Genomic DNA, 20,981 nt, shown 5'->3' with positions numbered 1-20,981 from the left:
GACAGATGGGGTGGAGCAGGAAGGGCAAAGGAGATTAAAAATGAGCTGGATGCTGAGGGTGCATTTCTGTCCTGCTTAAGGGTGGTGAAAGTTGCTAATAAAGGAGACCCATGGTGCTGACTGAGCCACAGGTGGTTCTGCTTTAATAGACGTTGTTAAAACCAAGCACATAATGTGAAAGAACGAGCATCAGTCTTTACTTAGGATTCAATTCAGTCGACAAAGGCAACAACAAAGCTTACATGCTGATGTATAATATTTTTCTTTTTACTTTAAAATGTTAGTACATTAATATTTGACATACCTGCTGTTGGGCTTATGCCACAGTCTCTCTCTCTCTCTCTGGCAAACACACAGACACAAAAAGCCCAGAGACTCTAGCAATCATGCACACACACACTCCTGCTTGCCAGAAAAATCATGCACTTGTCTTCACGGCCTCTGATGGGTCTAGAAGTGAAAGTTAGAGAAGCAGCTTAGCTCCGATTAGGTGAAGTGTAGTGAATGGACTGCTCATGATTTCATCCAGCTGACAACAGTAGTAGGAGGAGGATGTCATGTGTGTGTGTGTTTTCATATACAACACCTCATAAAGTATACTGCAAGTGTTTATAAAGCCAGGATATTTGCTCCGAGTATCAAATATACTAAACATTGCACTGTACATAAGGTGATGTAGCCAAAGCAATGATTCCTCCACCATGGTATTTAACTAACAGTGTTTCATCATCACATCAAGTGTAATCCTCTCCTACATCTTCTCCAGTGTCTAAATTGTAGGTCCTTGAACCTGTGCGCCTCACCGGCGAACTACTTTGTCAACATCGACACAGCTGGAAACAGTCCGGTGGGGGGGGTGGGGAGAAAGAGGAGCAATTGTTTTTCTGTGCCTGCCCACCACTGTCTCATTTTTTTACCCTCCCCTTACACACCTTCCATCTTTATCAGTTCCCCCTTTTTCCATTACAGTGCAGTTTTCTGTTTAGCATGTGTAACTAGCTACACTGTCCAGAGGAGGCTATTTCAGAGTCGAGTCTCAGTCCCAGCAGAGTAAGAACCAAGCTGAATGCGTTGACATGCAGTAATCGCATTGAGTCAGGCACATGTAGTTTTTTTTTTGTTATTTTTGACCGATTTTTATAAAACCGTATTTTAAACCTCTGTGACATTTTATTCACTCAGTTGTTTTAAGAGTTCTCTAAACCCAGTTTCACATACAGCCCACATTACCCTCTGTCATCCAGCACCCTGATTTTCAGAGTGGGGGTCTCAGCAAAACTGGAGGAAAGATGGGGGGAAATGCAAAAGAAAAACATTACTACCTTTGCATGAACTTAAAAGAAACATAACTTACACACAGTATCTATTAGTCGCATAACTGAAACTGGGTTTAAATGATACAGTAATGACTCTGGGCTAAAGTATCTTAAATGCAACACAGACTACAGAGTCTCAGGTCTTCACCACTGCCATCAGATTCAGCACATAGCATCTTACTGTGTGTGCTGCGCTGAGGCACCCAGCTCTGCAGCTGCAGAGAGCTCGCCTGCAGTCAGTTTAACAGGCGCTGCTGCTGCTGCTTCTACTGCCACATTGCCCTCTACCAGCTCCGCTCTATTAGTTCAGCTTCAACACCTCCCAGCGGCCCCAAGGTTGTGGCAAAGTGGTAGTTAATGTCTGTGTGTGTATGGCGCATGTGCTTCCAGTCTGTCACTGGACAGATTAAGTGGATATAATGACATGCATACGGAAGACCATATAGGGCAAGAAAGTAATTAAGAAAGTTGAGATAGTAATTGGCTTTAGTTCAGAGGGCACTGGTAGCGAAAAATTTATGGACATTTAAGTTTTAAAAGAAAAAAAAAACTGCCATTAATGTACATCCTCATGGCGTGTTACAATGCAATTTGGTTACATCTCTTCCCATTAGACAACCTAGAGACAAGTAGAGAAGACAAAAGCAGCACCCTCTGAGCTAAATGTGTAATATTATACCAATAAATGTCTTGGTATATTTAATGGCAGAACTAGAAGAAAAACATTCATTCATTCATTTTCTACCGTTTGTTCCCTGAGCGGGGTCACGGAGCCAATCCCGGCCGGCAATCGGGCGAAGGCGGGGGACACCCTGGACAGGTCGCCAATCCATCGCAGGGCTAACACATAGACGAACAACCACACATACACGCACTCCTATGGGCAATTTAGAGACACCAATCAACCTAAGCTGCATGTCTGTGGTCAGTGGGAGGAAGCCGGAGTACCCGGAGAGAACTCACGCAAGCACGGGGAGAACATGCAAACTCCACACAGAAAGGTCCCAGGTGGGGCCCGAACCCGGAACCTTCTCGCTGTGAGGCAACGGCGCTAACCACTGTGCCACCGTGCTGCCTGAAGAAAAACATGACTAGGACAATTAGAAAAGAGGAAGCACATAACAAAAAAGTGACACCTATATAAAACTGACACCTTCCAGTGATCATCTCTGTGCATTCACAGTTTGAGCAAAACAGTTTTGGTCATGGCTGTGATAGAATGGTATCCTACTATTATAACTCATGAGTCCAATTACAATTAAGTGAGTAACCAGTGGTGGAAAGAAAAAAAGTTTACTTAAGTATGGTACTCGACCGTTTTGAAGTCATCTGTAATTTACTTGAGTAATTCCATTTTGTGTTTCTACATTTCAGAGGCAAATATTGTACTTTTTACTCTACTACATTTGACAACTTCACAGAATAATATAGAAATAGGACCCAGTAACAAGTGAAGTAGTTAAAATTAGCACCTTTTGCAGCCGCATCATTAAAGGTGATGTACACACTAATGATTATAACTCAGTAATATACATTGTACCTTTTACCTGTGGTACTTCATGTATATTGAGTACCTTTATCCTTTTAAGTAAAGTTTTGAAATCCAAAAACTTACTTGTAACAGTATTTTTATACTGTGATATTTCTACTAATTTATTAAATACATGCTTCATGGGGTGTTTTTTTTTATCACTATATGGCTATTAAAAAAAGTAGACGTGTGCAAAAATAGAACACTAAGAAATACAGACTACACTAAACTCCTATAGGAGGTACTGTACTACCAGTACTTAATCCTGCAAAAACATTTATTAGTAACACCGGTCAACATAGTGAGACCTGTCACACAGCTTGGTCAGAACACACTGGGAGCCAAGGAGAAAGCATCATTAGTAACATCAACACTGTTACACAGGAACATGCCTGGATCACACAAAGACAGACATCAGTTGGCTTCCTGACATCTACACCCACATGTGCTCACTAGTTACAAAAACTGTTTTAGTATACTCTATAAACAGATTTTTTTTTATGGGTTTCCAAGTTTTGCACAACACATGCAAGATTATGCACAGGACATTTACACAGCGTACACAAACACATGCAGAGTGTCCACATGGAAACAGCACATATGCACCAAGCATCTTTAGCCTTGACACTTTTACTGTTGGAAACAAGCCATTTCATTTACATGCAAATTGACACTCAGTCTGCCACACAGACATACAGTCCTGCCTGACATGCATGCTCGTGCAAGTGCGTATGAGTGTTTATGAGCAGTGTAGCTGCCATTCTGTCCTGCTGCTTCTCTCAATCACTGAGAGATGCAGGCTCTCATTTCATTTTTGTTATTCAGGTTTGCAGCTTTTCATCTGACAAAATATGTATGAAGCACGGCCCATCGATGCGTACATGTCATCTCATGCCTGGCACTGAACAGTGATCAGATTTCCCATTTTGACACAAGGACCAAGAATCAGTTTGACTGAGCATTTTATACTAATGAGCTTGTGACTGATCATCACAGCAGGAGGGGAAACACGGCAGAAATGCAACTGAAATGACAACTTGACAGTAATAACTTAAAACATAGTGGGAAAGTATTATGCAGACAGAACACTTAATCAGATCTCTGTCGCTCTCTGCTGGTCAACATGAGACACTGCATAAAACCTGCTTTAACCAAAAAACATTTAATTACCTCCACTAAGGTGGTTATGTTTTTGGTTCCATGTGAGACACTGCATAAAACCTGCTTTAACCACCACTAAGGTGGTTATGTTTCTGGTTCCATGTCTATTGGTTTGCAGGATTATGAACAAATCGCTGGATGTATTATTATCATCATACTTGTTACAGAAATTGGTGGGGACCAGCCCTAGAAATGATTACATTTTTGCTGAAAAATATCCCATACTTAACATGGGGCATTTAAAAAGAAAAAAAATTTTTTTTAAATTTGACACATGTGCAATGTCTATCACCAGACCAACTTTCATTTGGCTCTGATGACCATTTAAAGGCATATTTTCTGCCATAACAAAGATAGAACCTTGATATGTTCAGGTAAGATCTGTCATATAACTGCCTATCACACCCTAAGAGGATTCAGATCGGACACATTGCATTGTTTTGGATCTCGTCTTTCCCAAGGGACTCGTTTGCATGCGCGAATGTTGTGCATTGGCGGAGGTACATGCTCCGAGTAGAAAATGTTTTAGCTTAAGGATTTTGCCTCTAATTTAGTCTTTATGACATGGGATTTTTAAGGATTTAAATTTGACATTCATCTTTGGGTGCTTTGTCTGATAACGCAGCAAATAAAACCAATTACACAAAAACTAGTTGTATATGCAATATAATCCACCCCTGCCCAAATAAAACCAATCAGTCACTGTACACTGATTTCATTTGCTATTAGCAGTCATTTAGTGAGGGCTGCAGCACGGAATGGCAAATAATCAGAACCACATTTGATTATCTGTTGAGAGTCGTACACTCCTTACCGTGAGGAAATAGTCGGCTTACAAAGATTATTTCTGTTATAATGGAGCTGAAAGGCTCAGCCAACAGCCTCAATCCGATTTAGCGCTATGATAAAACACCAGTGCTGGTAAATGCACTCACAATGTTACATAACATTAACAAATATATGTCTCCTACTTGAAAAGGTGATTTAGCTGAAGTCAACCATTTCTAATCTCAAGGTTAATTTCCCTGCAGGTTTCATTAACAGAATAATTGTGTCATTAAGTCTTGATTGGTGTGCTGCTGGCTGACATGTTTAGATAGCATGTCCATGGGTGATTTAACCTACAACTGTGACTGCAAAGCTTCATACAGTAAGCACTATAAATTAATACTGATAACTTTATCGCAAGTGCTATGATCAGTACTGTTAAACTCCCAGGTGCTATCAAACTTCCATGACTTCTTTAATCCTTTTATTGCCATTGATACGTCAGGTTTCAATCATGTGCACCTTAGTAGTACTGTTATCATCATTGTTTGTTTTTTTTACTTCCCCTCCTTTTCCCTTTCATAGACTGCATAAGTTAGAAATACCCACACTTCACACACTACAACCTTGTTTAACACTATATCCTTTTGTAATGTCATGTAACTGTTGTCTTGTCTCCCATGTTCGGTACTGTTTCGTTAATGTGTTTTTTGTTTCAATAAAAAAATAAATAAATAAATAAAAAAAAAACATGTGCACCTCTATGCTTTCAGTCCATGTGAAGAAGATTTTTTTTCTTATCATCTGACAAACTGATCTGCAAAATGATCAAACCAAATACTTTGGAAGTGTTTAACAAACCATCTCAGATCTGTCCAAGTTACGTGTGTGATGATGAGGGAAGCAGCAAAGAGACAGACGGAGGACAAAAAGCCAAACGTTCTGTAGGAGGTCTGTTGATTATTACTGTACGAAATGGAGCATTGTGCATCAACGAGATCAGGTTGGACAACTTTTCAAAAGCTATGGTTGCATTACATTAAATAAAAAGAACACAGAGTATGCTGCAAAATAAACCACACATACTTGCCCATTTTAAGGCTGGTCTAATCATTTTGTTGTCAGTCTAAATTATTTGTTTCATAATTTGTTATGAGGTAGTGAGAAACTTAACATTGCACTCATTACTGATCTGATGCATTTTCATAATGAAATTACCTCTTTCTTTACTAGTAGTTTATAAATACAGATGTAGGCTATTTTTGTACATTTGGGTCCCAACGAAAAGCCAAATTTCTGCTTTGGGTGTCGAGCTGATAGTCTCATTTATGGAGTTTTAAAGGTGCAGCTTGTTACACAGCAGATTAGTACAGAGCAGAGTAATGGCTTGAGTTGGCAATATAGCGTGATCAAAGTTTTTGGAAAAACAGTCAGGCAGAAACTTAGAAGCCAAAATGTGAACAATGAAAACCTGGCAAAGATCATGACCTATTAGTAACACCATGTCAGTAAGGCTGACAGGAAAAAAATTGAAAGAACATAAATGTGCTATGGACTAGAGGACTACACACAGAGTTACCGAGACAATGCACAGGATATAGCCTAGAATGGTGGCAGAGCACAAATCAAGCACAGCAAGACAAAGAGCTCACAGAAGAAAACAATGAATAACAAATAATACTAACAGTCACTATGGGGAAAAACTACAGCACAAAAAAAATCTAAGTCATTGCAAAACATAAAAGACTGACTGACCATAAATGAGAAGGGACGATTCCCTGAACGGTGTCCGCTGACATCAACAACACAGGCCAAGTCTACAGACAGTAATAAAAGCAGAAATCCATCAACATGAAGTTGAAACAACAACTTCTGTTTGACTGACTGCCCAACATCAAACCAGTAACTCTGGCGTGTGAGACTCTGGCTGAAATTCAAAATAATAATAAGGGCATGAAACCCAGAAAACTATCCAAGAGAATGGTGCCAAATAATGAGGAAGTAATTGGGAAATGAGGAGCAGGTGGGCAGGTGGGCAAGACAGAGTCAGGTGACTGGAGATGGAGGGAAAGCACAAGGACATCTTGTGGCTGGATTGGGAATAGCATGGACTGTGAGACATACCAGTAGTAACTGAAATCATTACAAAGTCCAGTTTACTTGTCATGGGGAGCACCACCCACTCTATAGAAATTCTTTTATCATTTCCTCTGCAGCTCTGTTTGAGAAAATAACCCTGACGATGTCATCAATCATGGTTTGTATTTAAACACTGCAATATTTTTACAGAGAAAGACCATCCTTTGAAATGACGTAACCTTTAAGAATGCTGCCATGCAAATAAAGTTTGATTGATTGCAGTCTGGGGCATATGGAAAGTATAACAAAAGACGATGTTGAGTTGCATTTTGGGAAATGTAGGATTCAGCATTTTTGCAGCCCTTGTACTAAAGGTTTTGTTCTGAAGATAATTACTGTACAAGGAGCAGAGAAACACATTAGAGAAAAGCTGAAAAATATTTTTTTAAAATCATTTTGTTTGGACATTCTCACCATAGAACCTGTGTACACTGATTTGTTTCAGAGGTACTGCATAGAAAATTATCTATAGTTAAGATATATGATATGTCTGCTGATGTGTAGTGTGGCACATCAGTGGAAACATAACATCATTTTTATTTGCCTTCTTTTAAACAACACTGCAGCATAGGTCAAAATATTTAAGACTTTTTTATTGTTTGAAAAGTCATCTAGCAAAACTGGATCAATTCCTTTACACTGCATCCTTTCTCGCAGCAAATATCAGAGATTTTCCCAGAAGCCCGTTTGACTTGAGCAGACAGGGGGTACCAGTGAGGAGCCGGGGAGTAGACAGCCTGATTCTCCTTTGTGGAGGCATCCGGGTTCCCTGTGCAGCAGAGAGAGAAAGATATTTACATTTACAAAGATATGACATTTACAAACATTTCTCGTTGTCGATGGGAAACATCATGCAGAAATTGAAAAGGAAATTTTGGAATCAACTTACAAAAGAATGCAGCTAAAAATGTAACATGCAGTACTCACAATGAGGAGCGTAGTGATGGTGGCCCACTGGTATGTCCGAGGTGCTTCTGATAAATCGTGTGTTTCCACAAGAGGAAACAGCAAGTCGTATCAGCTCCCTCCCACACATCTTAATCTTGTCCTGTGCATGAATCACACCTGTTGCAGCCACAAACCCCACCATCACGCATGCCAGATACTTAGTAGTGAACATTGTTGTTCAGTCGAGGCAGGAACTAAGCGGACGAATAGAGAAGGTGAGACTGGTGTGGAAAGCTAAGTAATGACCAACTAGAGGGGGTTTATATAGTCAGTGTGCAAGGTCCATAGCGGTGGTTTCAGAAAAACTGAGGTCAAAAATTGCTCAAAAGTTATATTCAGCCCTGTCATGAGAAAACCATGTCCTGAAATGACCCTGATGTGAAGTCTCATCAAGGCTGAGATTTTAAAAACATGTTGTCCAATAGTGATCAACAGCTCAAAACACATTATAAGTATGAAGTGAGAAGTTTTGTGACTTACTTTGAGCTACTGACAAGAACATCACCATTGGTCTGAGTTTGATCCTTCACTGGGAAACAGAAATAAAAAATAAAGCTGGGATGGATTTCAAGCAGCTCGGTTGCTAATTAGCCCTGTGTGTAATGGTTTTAGGGTTCTTCCTTGGTTTGTTTTATTGATGTCCCTACACTCCTATTCTGTTCACAGCATGTACAGACAGTACGTTTAAAAACTGACAGAATAATATCATTCATGTTATTCCACTAAACTATTGTCCTTGAATATCGGCTGCTGTTGCACCTTATCTTGACACATCTTGAACGATGGGAACTAATTGGAACAGAGTGCAACTGGCAAAAAGACTTCAAGGATATTGACGTAACTATTCACACACGGTCAACCCAGGACACTCTGTAGCTACATAATGACGCCAACGATGACCATCCCAGCTCAGATGAAAACCATGAAAGGTAGCAACTTTGTGTCCGATGTACCCCTGGCTATGCATGTTAACATTTAACAATGATTATTTTGTTACACACAAATACAATATTTTCTACAGATGCTGAATTCACTTGATTTTATTTGGTTGCTCAGATTATTTGTACCAATGACTCCACAACAGACTCCAGGAACATTCTTGCTTCAGTGTTTTCAGTTTTGTTGATTTGTTCTTCAAAATGTCATTGTGTATTTGCTTTGGCTAATGTGTTTGCTTGTTTGTCATCACATGGCTTTTGTAATTTCACACGCAAAATCAGCTTTAACTTTCTGGAACAAAATGAAATTTCTCTGTTTCTTCTGTCTTTTAAAAGATGGAAAGTAAAAGTTTAGACTGAGGTTTAGAAGGCATTTTACGTTTATTGCTGCTAAACTTCAATATTGGTCGACAAAATCAACAAACATGTTTCTGAGCTGGAATCGTGTAATTGTCTACCCACTAAATCATCTTTCATTTCATTAAATGAGGTAGCATGGACAGGGACAGAAAGAGACTTAATGAGCTGGTTAAGAGAGCTGGTTCTGTCCTGGATTGCTCTCTGGATTCCATCGAGGAGGTGGCGGACAGAAGGATGCTGGCAAAACTAACATCCATCATGCATAACCCCTCCCATGTAATGGTTTTAGGGTTCTTCCTTGGGCAGAGCATAACAGAACGTACTAGATCGCAGTAGAGCATAGTGGAGCAGGGAGAGGCAGTGCTTGGTGAAGCAATGTGGACTGATTTGAAGTTTTATGTTTTTGCTACCTTAAGTTACATATGTACAGTGACAAGAAAAAGTATGTGAACCTTTTGGAATTTCATGGTTTTCTGCATTAATTTGTCTTATCTTCATCTAAGTCAAGACTATTGACAAATACAATGTGCCTAAAATAATAACACAAAAAATTTCAGATATTTCATGTCATTATTGAAAACAACCATAAACTTCTCATAGTGTTAGAGGAAAAAGTATGTCAACCGGTTATTAATTCAAAGAGTTCACTTACTTTTTCCAACTACCATTTTGAATGTTGAATGAGTGTCTTCAATAGACATGAAAGATCAGAATTTTTTTGTGTTATTATTTTAGGCATATTATATTTGTCAGTACTGACTTGGATGAAGATCAGATCACATTTTATGACAAATTAATGCAGAAAACCATGGAATTCCAAAAGGTTCACATAGCTGTAGCTTTATGTAATTGAAGAATGATATGACCTTAAAGTCCCTTATATTCTCCTCTGGCATCCCAAAAAGAGAAATATGATTTAAAGAAATTCATAAAAATACAGCGCGTACAGTATTGCAGAACAAATGCACAGCTTTCAGTTGTGCTACTTTTCTTCTGTTTTTCTGGTGCAAAACCTCACTGTGACTCCTTGGTAAATAAGAATGTGCAGTTTCACTGTTTACTGCCAAAAGATGAGCCACAAAACTCTTAGTTAACACCCTCCCATGTGTATCTGAAAGTGGCCACATGTGTAGGTGATGTCAGAAAGAATTTAAACACATTTTGCATTTACCATTTAATGTCAGACTCTTTTAGCTCTGATGAAAATGATTGTACTCTATCTGACAAGCACTGAACAGCAGAAATAGAGCATTTAGCAGATGAAGAGCCAAATATTTTCATCAGGAGTTGGTGGAGCCAAAAGGTGAGTGAATATTAAACCTAACTGTTGCTGCATGCCTGCTGGTTGATGGAATACCGCCTGTTTACTACCACTTATCACTGCAAATGACTTACTACCTAAATGCCATTCTAAGATATTCAAGAGTGTATATGTTATAATACATCAACATCTTGCTCCTACAGAATCATTTTAGACATCTTGCAATAATGTCATTTTAGTCAAGGTGCATACCCATCTGTGTCTGTCTCTCTTACTGCCATTTCCCCAGTGTCCCTTTTGACTGCATCTATTCCTGTCCATTCAGTCCTGCCTAAGTCACATGAGACAGCCACTCAGTACTCTTGAGTTTTAATTGATGCTGACGACACTATTAAACCACTGGCATCTCTCCCATTACCTTATCCTGTAATACAATTAGACAGGGAGCAATGACTCTGTCTGTTACCAGACACAGGTTTCAGGTTTCTTGTAATTGAAAGGGAAACTGGATGATTATGATAATGGGTATGATGGTACAATAGCTGAAAGGATAACATACAGACCTTTTTTTAATTATTTATGAAGTCTTTTTTGCACTTTTGAGGGGTATTGAGAACAGGTTTGAACATATGTTTTACATGGTTTCCAGTCTGTGTTGCATTTGTATTATTTGTTTTTATGGGTAACAAAGAAAAATAATGACACATTTTATAATATTAGCACATTTGCAAATTTTTTGCATTTTTAAGATCATACATGGGGGAAGTGGTGGAGCAAGTGGATAACATCAAGTTCCTTTAAAGTGATCAGTGTAACACTGCGTCATTAATAATGCTACTGTCTAGTTCAGTTTGGTCAGAATAAGTTGCAGTCAGGCGCTGTCCTTGGATACAGATAACAAGCTGTCCACTGGGAGCATCTTGCCCATTTGAAAAAGGAGTCATCATCCATAGCATGCAAACAGCACCTGCTATAAAGCTGAGGCTTAAAGCTTATTTCAGCTTGCTGCTGTCTCCATTTCCCACTTAGATTGTTTATCTTAAATCACACAGGCTCAGAGTTGGAGGCAGGTGGGGTTTTACACTTTCTAGAGTCATGAGTGAAAAGGTTGTTTAGGGTTAGAAAGTTCACAACTAGGCAGCTTCTATCAATCCTCACTTTCACTGATAGATTTCCTTCCACTGGGCCAATAGTATATTTCATCATCAGAATCCTCTGGCTGTGGCTCAAAGCAGCTGTCAAACCTGCGCCTCAGGCGTTTCCTCAGCTGGAAGGCGCGCTCAGTGTTTGAAAATGTAAATTCCTGTTCTTTCAGTTTGGCGTAGTAGTCAGAAAACTTGTTGAACAGAATGGAGATAGGCATGCCATTGAGGATGATGCCAAAAGAAATGCAGCTAAATGCCACACAGCGACCAAGATAAGAGATTGGGACAACATCACCATAGCCCACAGTAGAGATGCTCACCTGTGGGAAGAAGAGAGTGAAGTGTAATAAGCAAATCCAAATGGTAAGGGCATCCAGTGTGTTAGCTTTGTTGAAAAGATGTCATACTCAAACATCCTATGTTGTTTTTGTACAATTTTAGATTATTTTCCTGCTTATGAAAGGATATATAGGATACCAGAAAGGTGAAATATTAACCTTTTTTATTTTTCTCATGGTTCATTCAAATTATCCCATTCATCCAGTCTAAAAATAAACTAATGGCCAAGGCTTTGTGAGAGTCCAGGTGTTAAAATGCTTATTCTGTGGATCAGTGAGTGGGTTGCAATTTGAAAATGAACAGGATGGAAAAAACTCTCAGGGAACGTACTGTAACACTTTCCATCTCTCAAATTCAGTCACTGTGTCTGGACAGAAACAAAATGCATCACAGTGTATTAGAGTGGATTAGAAACAAAAATGAACAGCTGCCACTAGAAAAATAAAACCAAATGTCCTTAAACAAAAGTGAAAGAAACACAGAGAACCAGCCAGATGATGCACAAACACACTGAAACCTACAGTATGTTAGTGCATTACAGCACAGCAGACCTCAGGCAAAATGGACCTCTTTACAAACTGTTTTCCTGTATAATTTACCTATGAAGAAAAACAAAACCCAAAATAGTGGAGCTTGCATGCTGTCTATTTGATCAAATAGCTTCTTAGCAACATATACTCGCAACCTATTGCTGTGTACTGTAATGACATGGGCAGTAGTAAAACTGTCCTGAAAGGATCCTAAACTGAAATATAAAATGTAACTGCACTCTCATAAAATGCCTTAAATTCCACATTAAAGCCACTACTGTTTACAAACTCCGGTGTTTTGTAAACTCAGCCTATCTACGTTTGCCAGTAATTAAAGTAGCTGTTTGACATTTGGGGAATTTTGCTTACTGGGTTTTCCTAACAAGAATTTTAATACTGCTCTCACACCTGTCAGTGAACACATGAACACACTTTTATAGCATTTGGATCCAGCCAAGTTCATGGAAAAGTTACCAAAATGCCACAGCATAGGAGAAAAATCCAGAACTTGAAACCTTTCTGAAGTCTATACTACTCACCGCAGCCCACCACCAGGCATCTGGTATGCTGCTGAACGGTGTCCCAGGCTGATCCACCTCCACAGAGTGCATCAGAGCAGAGAAGGTGAAGATGCCCATCGCAATGAACAAAAATAGACAGCATACCTGAAAGACCACAGAGAGGTACATACATGTCAACAACAGTGTCCATTATTATTGCTTCAACACAGCTGGCAGCACTGAAGTGGTACAGTAGTAGGTTGGACAAAAGATCATAGATTTAAAAACCTATGACGCTGTTAAATTGTTTATTCCCTCTGCTTAACTACAGACAAGACTGGGGCATTTACATAAAATTTGTCAAACCTTTTCCATGTGTAAGTCAAAACTGCACTCTCTTTTTAACTCTGTTTTTGGCCTTTACCACTTTTTGAGGGAAATAGCTGGCTCTTTAGCTGTTAGATGCTCCACTACTTTCATCAGCTAGCCACTAACTTAGGCCTGGGCCAGTAGTGGCCAGTTAGTTGGTTTATCAGAGCTGTTTTACCAGTAGGTTTAAGTAGCAACACAAGATGTAGGCTGCAAAATCAAAACAATGAGGTGATAAAAGGTAAAACAGGAGATAATTCTCTGTGGGTTTGTCACCATGAGTGACCACTTACATATACAATTAGTTCTGTGATCTGTTATTATAATAAAAAATTGATTATAGGAACAGTGGTGCACTGATTAGCACTGCCACCTCACAGCAATAAGGTTCTGGGTTTGAACCTTGCAACTGACAGGGGCATGTTCTACCTGTGCCTGTGTGGAGCTTCTGCAGATACTTCGGCTTCCTCCAACGGTCCAGAGACATGCAGGTTAGGTGGACTGGTGACTCTAAATTGTATATAGATGTGAGTGTGGGTGGTTGTCTGTCTCTGTGTGCCAACCCTGTGATCGAGGTGGAGACCTGTCCAGGGTGTACCCAACCTCTCACCCAGTGTCAGCTAGGATCCCTAGATAGGTCCCTCTGCAATCTAGGTCTAGGATACATGGTATAGATAATGGATGGGTGAATATATCCACTTTAACTCCTGTTTTGCGTGTTCCATTGTTTTGTATGTGTCCACTCAGTTAAAGATGTCCAATAAACATAGGTTTTTATGTTTCTATTTGATTTGTCTTATTTGAAATTTGAAATCTCCATACCTGCTCAGAGCACTGCCGGATAGTGAATCCAAATGCTCTCATGCCTGTTGAATGACGGGCAAGCTTCAAGATACGGAAGATGCGCATCAACTTGACCACCTTGAGCACCTTGCTGACTTTACTGACCCTTTCCATGGTTTTCCAATCTTCCTGTGCACTGTGGTCTTCTGTATCTATAACAAATGCCTCAAAAAGGATCTGGACAAAGTAGGGCATAACAGCCACCACATCAACAAAGTTGAGGGCACTCTTCACAAAATGTTTGACATTGGATGTGGTGACTAAGCGCAAAAAGTACTCCAAGGTAAAGAAGAGGATGGAACCAATCTCTACCCACTCCATGTAGGTTTTGCCAGAGAGTTTATAGCCACTGAGTTCTTTCACTGTATTCATTGTCATGGCAACAATAGAGATAACCACAAAGAGACTTGAAAACACAGCAAAGGCTTTGGCTGACATTGAGGAGTAAGGATTCTCCATCAGATCCCAGAGGGCTTTCCGAAAGCCTCCAAGAAACATAGTCTTGTAGCCCTCATCATCCTGGTGAGGCTTAATCTCATCAAGCAGCTCCTGGTTGACCTTCAGTTGGTCTCTGATGTCATCCAGTTTCTCCTCAAACTTAATGCGACAGCACCTGAACAAAAGAAGATATTTACTATCAGGTTTTACCAGAACTACTTTGTAAAATTATGCTTGAAATGCACAAACAGTAAGACATCAAGCTACATAATACACATAGTTACAATCAAATATCTGCTGCACCTTGGAGTGTCCTTTAGTTTCAGCCCCCAGAATGACATCTCTTCCTCAAAGTTGACAGGGCAGAGACTATCCATCACCCACAGGACATTACTGCAATAAAAGTGGAATATATAATGGAAAAACATGGGATCCCTGTCAAAAAAGAACTCATTGTTCTGAACATTGTAATCATCACAGAGCGTCAGACACTTGACAGGATCGTTACAAAGGGCAAGGACACCAATCCGCGTTTTTGGATGTCGGAGGACCAAATGTTTCGGGATGTGAAACACCTTTCCACCCACATTGAGGTTGACAATGTTTGATTGCCTTGGCTTTGGTTTCTCTTTGCTCTGATTCTTTTTTGCACTTTTTATCCCACCAGGAGTATCAAGGTTGTCCATAGATGTCCATGGTTTCACAGAACTGTCCTGTGAAAATGGAAATTCACTCTCCTGTTCTTCAGTGCTTTGTGCAAAGCTCATTTCCCGTTTTATGGTTGCAAAAAGACTGGAGCGACTCTTTTTTAGCACTTTCACCTTGGGCTTCATAGTCTCCATGGCAATAGCTCCTAAAACAAACAAACCAAGAGAAAAGTTTGGTGCCAAGTTTGAATCAAGTCAGTGAAAATCAATGACAACAATATTTCACAAGATCGATATTGTCCATTTGATCTGTGTCCAGGCTGAAATAACAATAAAGAAACAGTCTTTCACCATGCAAGAAGATCACCTGCATGTGTTAGGGATTCAGCCTCCTCACTGATTCTCTAATCCTATTGCTGTTCTTTCTGTCCAAACGCAAGTTAAAAATATCGTTCACATGGATTAGTGTTGTGATTTAAGGCTGTAGGTTCTCAGAGAGGAGGAAAGGGCGAGAGGGTGGCGTAATGGCAGTAGTACATGGCTATAAAGAGCTTTTGCACAGAAAGTTCATTCTAATGGTATAGCTAGATTACACGAGGAACCTTTAGCTTTAGTCATTCTAATCATGTGCAGGAAAGGTAAAATAAGCTTGGATTTATATTTTAAATTTACAGTATTGAATAGCCTATGTAATTTTCTGTATTTTCTATCCCTGTAATCTAAACCTCAAAGGCTTTAGAGTGTCCTCTGCTCTCTTGTCTTCATAACTGAGTCCCTATCTGGCATTGGTCTGTTTGCAATTAATCAATAGCATAACTAGTTTGTCCAGTTCAAAATGAAGTCAAGCCAAAAGTCCAGGTTTTATCATTTAACACTGAATAAGGAAACAAATATACATTTTGAGTGTACAGGACAATTTATTTTTAATTTACTGAGTCAGTATTTGAAATTGAGTGCAAGACTGCCTACTACAAAAATGTGGATATGCTGCAGATACTTAAACATAAATATGAATTTGTATACACCCACTGGCCACTTTATTATTGTATGCAAATCACTGCAACACTTCTGCCTTAACATCTGTGCTTATAAAGCTCAAAATGTTTCAGTTTTTGGTGAAATAGTCATAAATGTATAAATTTTATTATACATGTATTATTGATGTCATAGTTAAAGGTGGTGTTGTACTGGACTACATTATATTCAGAGATGTCTCTGTATTTTTGTCCTCCTGGGCTACATGAGAGGGTCGGAATATTAGGAACACATAATATGGGTCTATTACTTAGCATTATGCATTATCCACTAAATATATTGTAGACTGTTGGTCTTTGGTTCTTGTTACCATTGCTAACTCTGAGAGACGAGACAGTCCAAGTAACTTCAAAACAGTGCTCATTTATTCAAAGGACCACAGGTAAAATTAACATTACACGCTCAGGTATCTTCCACCTCTGTGTGTGTCTGTTGGTTAAGTGGTGTGTAGCTAAAAACATTCTCACGACCTCTAGTAACATGTCGTGGCTTAAACATAAGAACCTATTATGGCTAAGGCTACAGTTATACACGTCATAATAATAATATTAAACACCCTGTCTGCTGACAGTCATCAACTCTTCTCTCTAGTTATCCTTGACCAGATGTACCCTGTAGAAACTCATAAGCATGACTAAGCATTTAACAGTCTAACTAGACATCCTATCTCCACTAAACATTTCTAATACATAAAGTATCTAACCAATATCTATCTGACTAAAAATACCTAACAAGACACAGAAAATATTGGTAGGCTTAGTGTTTCTTCCCCGTGGAAGCTTCTATGAACAGGCGGTTCAATCTACCGGAAAAGGAAGTGGAGCTATAAAATAAAATGTGTTTTTTAAATGGCATTTTTCGTCATTATTATCAATGTGCTGGCCTGAATACTTCTAATTTAATTATACATAATTTATTTACTTACAAAATTATCCATTTTTAATAAACTAAATCGAATACAGCGGCGATATATGCCGCCTGTGCACCACGTGACTTCCTTTCCAGTTTAACCTGACAACATGGACACCAGCCGCGTGCAGCCGATCAAGCTCGCAAGAGTAAGAAAACATTTAATATGGTTAAAATATTCATATCCAGATATTCACATTGACACAATAACAACTAATACCTTGTACGATCCCAAAACCATGAAGTCAAATGTGCTTTTATGGGCCAATTAAACATCATCTCGGATCTCATGCGGCCATTATGGAGGCCTAGGTTTCTCTTGGCTAGTTCTCCGCCTGTTGTAACGTTAGGTTCTTGTGTACTTTGTGTGGTCGTATCAGAAAACACTGTATTTACTTATTGACTTATTTACCGTTTAATTTGTTTTGTTTTCAGGTCACCAAGGTGCTCGGAAGAACTGGCTCCCAGGGACAGTGTACACAGGTATGCTAGTAAGGCTAACGTTGCTGATGTTTTAGCATTATATTGGATATAAGGCAAAGATTAGCTATACATAAATTCTGTTTGCGCCCCTCTGTTTATAACGTTAGTTTTCTGACTTGAAGAAAACGTGCAGAAACCCCGCATATGACGACAAATCTGTCCTTAGACAAAGTTACAGTTGAGTGCTGCTGATGGTCTTGAGCTCCTCACGGTTGTAAAGAGACGGTGTCAGTAAAGCAGCTATTCGTACCTGAACACTACATTACGTGTTATAAGTTTGCATCTTCAAATTGTTTTGAACTCCAGAGCCCAAAGACATTCAATGTTTGGGCCACAAGAGCAGTCTCTTACTTTGGACAACCAGGAATCAGAAGATCTCCAATATTTTTGTTGGGAAAATTGATGACAATAGAAAGTGTAGTCATCTGATTATTAAATGTGATTGCTGTAATTTTCTGCAGTTACTGGTGACTGCATGTTAAGTCATGACTTAATTTGAACTGGTGTGTCAGATTTTGTCTTCTAAGTGACAAATCCTAAATTGTCCAGTGCAGTCTAAATGAATTTCCTTTGCAGGTCCGTGTTGAGTTCATGGACGACAGCAACCGCTCCATCATCAGGAACGTGAAGGGTCCAGTCAGAGAAGGAGATGTGCTGACACTTCTGGAGTCTGAAAGAGAAGCAAGGAGGCTGCGATAGGTGAGGACACTGCAACACAGCCAATTCTTTTAGCTTGTCTTTGGGTGTTCCAGTTCAGTTGGCATCACTGAGGCTGCATCTACATTACAGGCATTAATGCTCAGTTTCAATCTCTTAATCTTATTTGGGTGTAATAGGGGCCTGTCCTTTGATAATTTATAGACAAAGCAGCAATACTAAACCAATTTCAGTTTACATGTAGTTTGGATTTCATCATCTCCCAGTATGTGTAAAGTGGATACAATTTGGCAAACGGCTTTCAAAGCTGAAACAACACCAGTCTTTGGTCTTACAAAAACAGTGGAGAGAGCTTCACAATGATTTTTCTGAGCTTTTTAATTGTATTTTTGACCCACTCCAACACTTTGCCCTCATGACATGGTTGCTGCCACTGAAAGGCAGCTGAAAGGTGTTGCTGACTGCAAGTGTAAGACTCAGTTTGGGGAGGATGTGTTTTTTATTGCATGCGTTTACTGGTCTGTTGTTTGCAGCTGGAGAATAAAATTAATTTCAGTGGTGCAGAAAATCTATACAAGATGTAGTGTTTCTGAAAGTTCTGTGAAACCCAGTCGGTGAGATACTTGTGACGCACCGTTTATGGTGCATTTTAGCCGTCACCATATAAGGTTACGCCTGGTGTCCTGTGTGCTGACCTCGGGACTCGAGCACTTATGATGGGCCAGTTTCCTCCTGCAACATCAGCTGAATGAGAGAGACAGGTGGCTGAGTTTAAGAAAAAAAAAAACTACACTGGGTCTCAATAACTACAACAAAGAAGCACTATAATACTTTTCCATCAAGCTACATGAACTGAGATTAACATTTCACTGTTGTACTTGGCTCATCCTGTTAATAGAGACATTGAAAGAGCCATGTTTTTCTTTTGCGAGTTGGATGTAGAGTCTTGAGATGGCTGTCTCTGTTTTCACAGTGCCCCCCGGATGCCGAGGTGCCAGTCCAGTGCTGTGGAGCTGAGGATGCCATCAGTTTCGTTTGCATTAGCCTATGTCTCACCTGTTCACATGTTTTGAAATAAATTTGGTTAATGAGCTGAAAATGTGGACATCCTGTGTGTTCTGTATGATGTGAATTGTTTTTCTTGAGGCTGCGACAGTGAACCGACTTCTGTCTGACACAGATGGATAAATTTGCTTTAAGTTTTTCCTCATGCCTCTTAATTAGTCAGTTGTGGTCTAGGTTGAGAGGCAACATGCTTTACAGAGATGACTGAATAAACTGAGGCAAAGTGCTACATTTTCACATTAAAGTCCACTTTTTCTAACTTTGTAATAGGTGGTTGTAGTAAAACCATTTGCCACCTGCAAAATGATGTTCCCCTAAAATTATCTACAATTACCAGTTACCTTAATTGTGAATTTGCTTATAGCGTGGTTCTCAAGTGTCTCTAGTATAAACATGACTAAGTTTGCTGCCCACTGAAACATGAGGGCATTTATTTTTAGATAACCAAATGTCACAAGGGCAAGTGGATAGTAGCCAGTGATTATGCAAATCTGCTGCACTACTATGAGTATGTTAGGTGGCTTGCTGTCATTTTTGCACATTCTAACATCTATATCTACAGTGGGTTCAGTTTTAAATAAACAATTTCCACCCGTCATAATACGCTTAATCACCCATGATGTCAAAGTAAAACCATGGTCATGGAGTAGTCTGAAAATTAAGCAAGAACCAAAAACTGAAATCTCTTACTCAGGAATATGGAGACTTTGCTGTGCCACTCCAGTTTCTTGTTAGGTACACTCTGCCTTAATTGTCCTACACAGGTGGCCAGAATTCAGCTGGAATGCACCTGTTGCAGGTTGAATTGATTGGACATAGTTAAGGTGTAAAAGGGTCCAGAGTTCACACTATTGTCAGAACAAAATTAAACCAAATCATGGCAAAGGTATCTCTGCAGCACTCCATCTATCAGGCCTTAATTTCAGAGTTCTAAGACAAAAAATCCATTGTTGACTAAAAGGCATGTGGGTTTGATGCATGGCCTGCAAAGCGCTGTGACAAGATTATCTGGTGTGACTAGATGAAAATCTTTGGACAGAACAGCAGGTTCTATGTCTGGTGAACAACGGGTAGTGCACATCACCTGGCGAATACAGAAAAAGTCTTTTGTATTACCAGGTTGGTGGTGTGCAGTTCTGGCCAGCAGAGGGCAGCACCACTCTGAGTTGACTACACCCAGTCTTGTCACGGTGCAATATTGATGAGTTATTTCAGGACAAGTGAAATTTACAGTCTGATGAAACTACTGTCTTTAGTTATAAATTATGTTTCTAATATACTTTATACTTTTATGCTATAGTGTAATATTTATACTTTGTTTCCAACCTGGAGTCAAAGACACTTTTCCTTCTCACATTTGCTGACAATAAAAGTACATCAAATACATCCATAGGTGCACAAATGACTGGACTTCTTCTGCTCAAATGTGGACCAACCACTTTTCTGCTGGCTGAATGAAGTCATGACACCAGCATTAAAAGTTGTTTGAGTGAGGCTGCATAAACATGTGAACTGTTCATGTGTTTCACATGACTTAGTTTCTATTTACATGGATTTTTATGAACTTTAAAATAAATCTTTTGAAACTAGAGAACAGAT

General features: G+C 39.4%; 3 protein-coding genes across 3 annotated transcripts in view; 1 reads left to right on the top strand and 2 right to left on the bottom strand.

Annotated features, from left to right (window-relative positions):
- kcnn1a (potassium intermediate/small conductance calcium-activated channel, subfamily N, member 1a) overlaps positions 1 to 8,155 on the bottom strand; it is an 83,720-nt gene extending 75,565 nt beyond the window's left edge. The window contains exons 1-2 of the mRNA XM_020616085.1: positions 7,843 to 8,155; positions 6,532 to 7,684 (exon numbers count right to left, since the gene is read on the bottom strand). Of these exons, the coding sequence (XP_020471741.1) occupies positions 6,532 to 6,534 (3 nt within the window). The 5' untranslated portion in view covers positions 6,535 to 7,684; positions 7,843 to 8,155. The remainder of the gene's footprint in view (positions 1 to 6,531; positions 7,685 to 7,842) is intronic.
- Positions 8,156 to 11,433: 3,278 nt separating this feature from the next.
- On the bottom strand, positions 11,434 to 15,428 carry LOC109969257 (potassium voltage-gated channel subfamily V member 2). Its single transcript, XM_020615984.1, has 4 exons — positions 14,890 to 15,428; positions 14,128 to 14,761; positions 12,976 to 13,101; positions 11,434 to 11,887 (listed from the first exon to the last, which is right to left on the bottom strand). Exons 1-4 carry the CDS (start codon positions 15,426 to 15,428, stop codon positions 11,570 to 11,572), a joined length of 1,617 nt encoding a protein of 538 aa, XP_020471640.1. The 3' UTR covers positions 11,434 to 11,569.
- A 1,800-nt stretch (positions 15,429 to 17,228) lies between these two features.
- rps28 (ribosomal protein S28) lies at positions 17,229 to 19,416 on the top strand. Its single transcript, XM_020616000.1, has 4 exons — positions 17,229 to 17,326; positions 17,613 to 17,660; positions 18,237 to 18,359; positions 19,291 to 19,416. Exons 1-3 carry the CDS (start codon positions 17,288 to 17,290, stop codon positions 18,357 to 18,359), a joined length of 210 nt encoding a protein of 69 aa, XP_020471656.1. The 5' UTR covers positions 17,229 to 17,287; the 3' UTR covers positions 19,291 to 19,416.
- Positions 19,417 to 20,981: the final 1,565 nt, after the last annotated feature.

Source organism: Monopterus albus, unplaced genomic scaffold, assembly GCF_001952655.1.
Source record: "Monopterus albus unplaced genomic scaffold, M_albus_1.0 scaffold172.1, whole genome shotgun sequence".
In the NCBI taxonomy this organism is placed as follows: Eukaryota; Metazoa; Chordata; class Actinopteri; order Synbranchiformes; family Synbranchidae; genus Monopterus; species Monopterus albus.
This window is presented reverse-complemented; position numbering and strand designations above follow the sequence as displayed.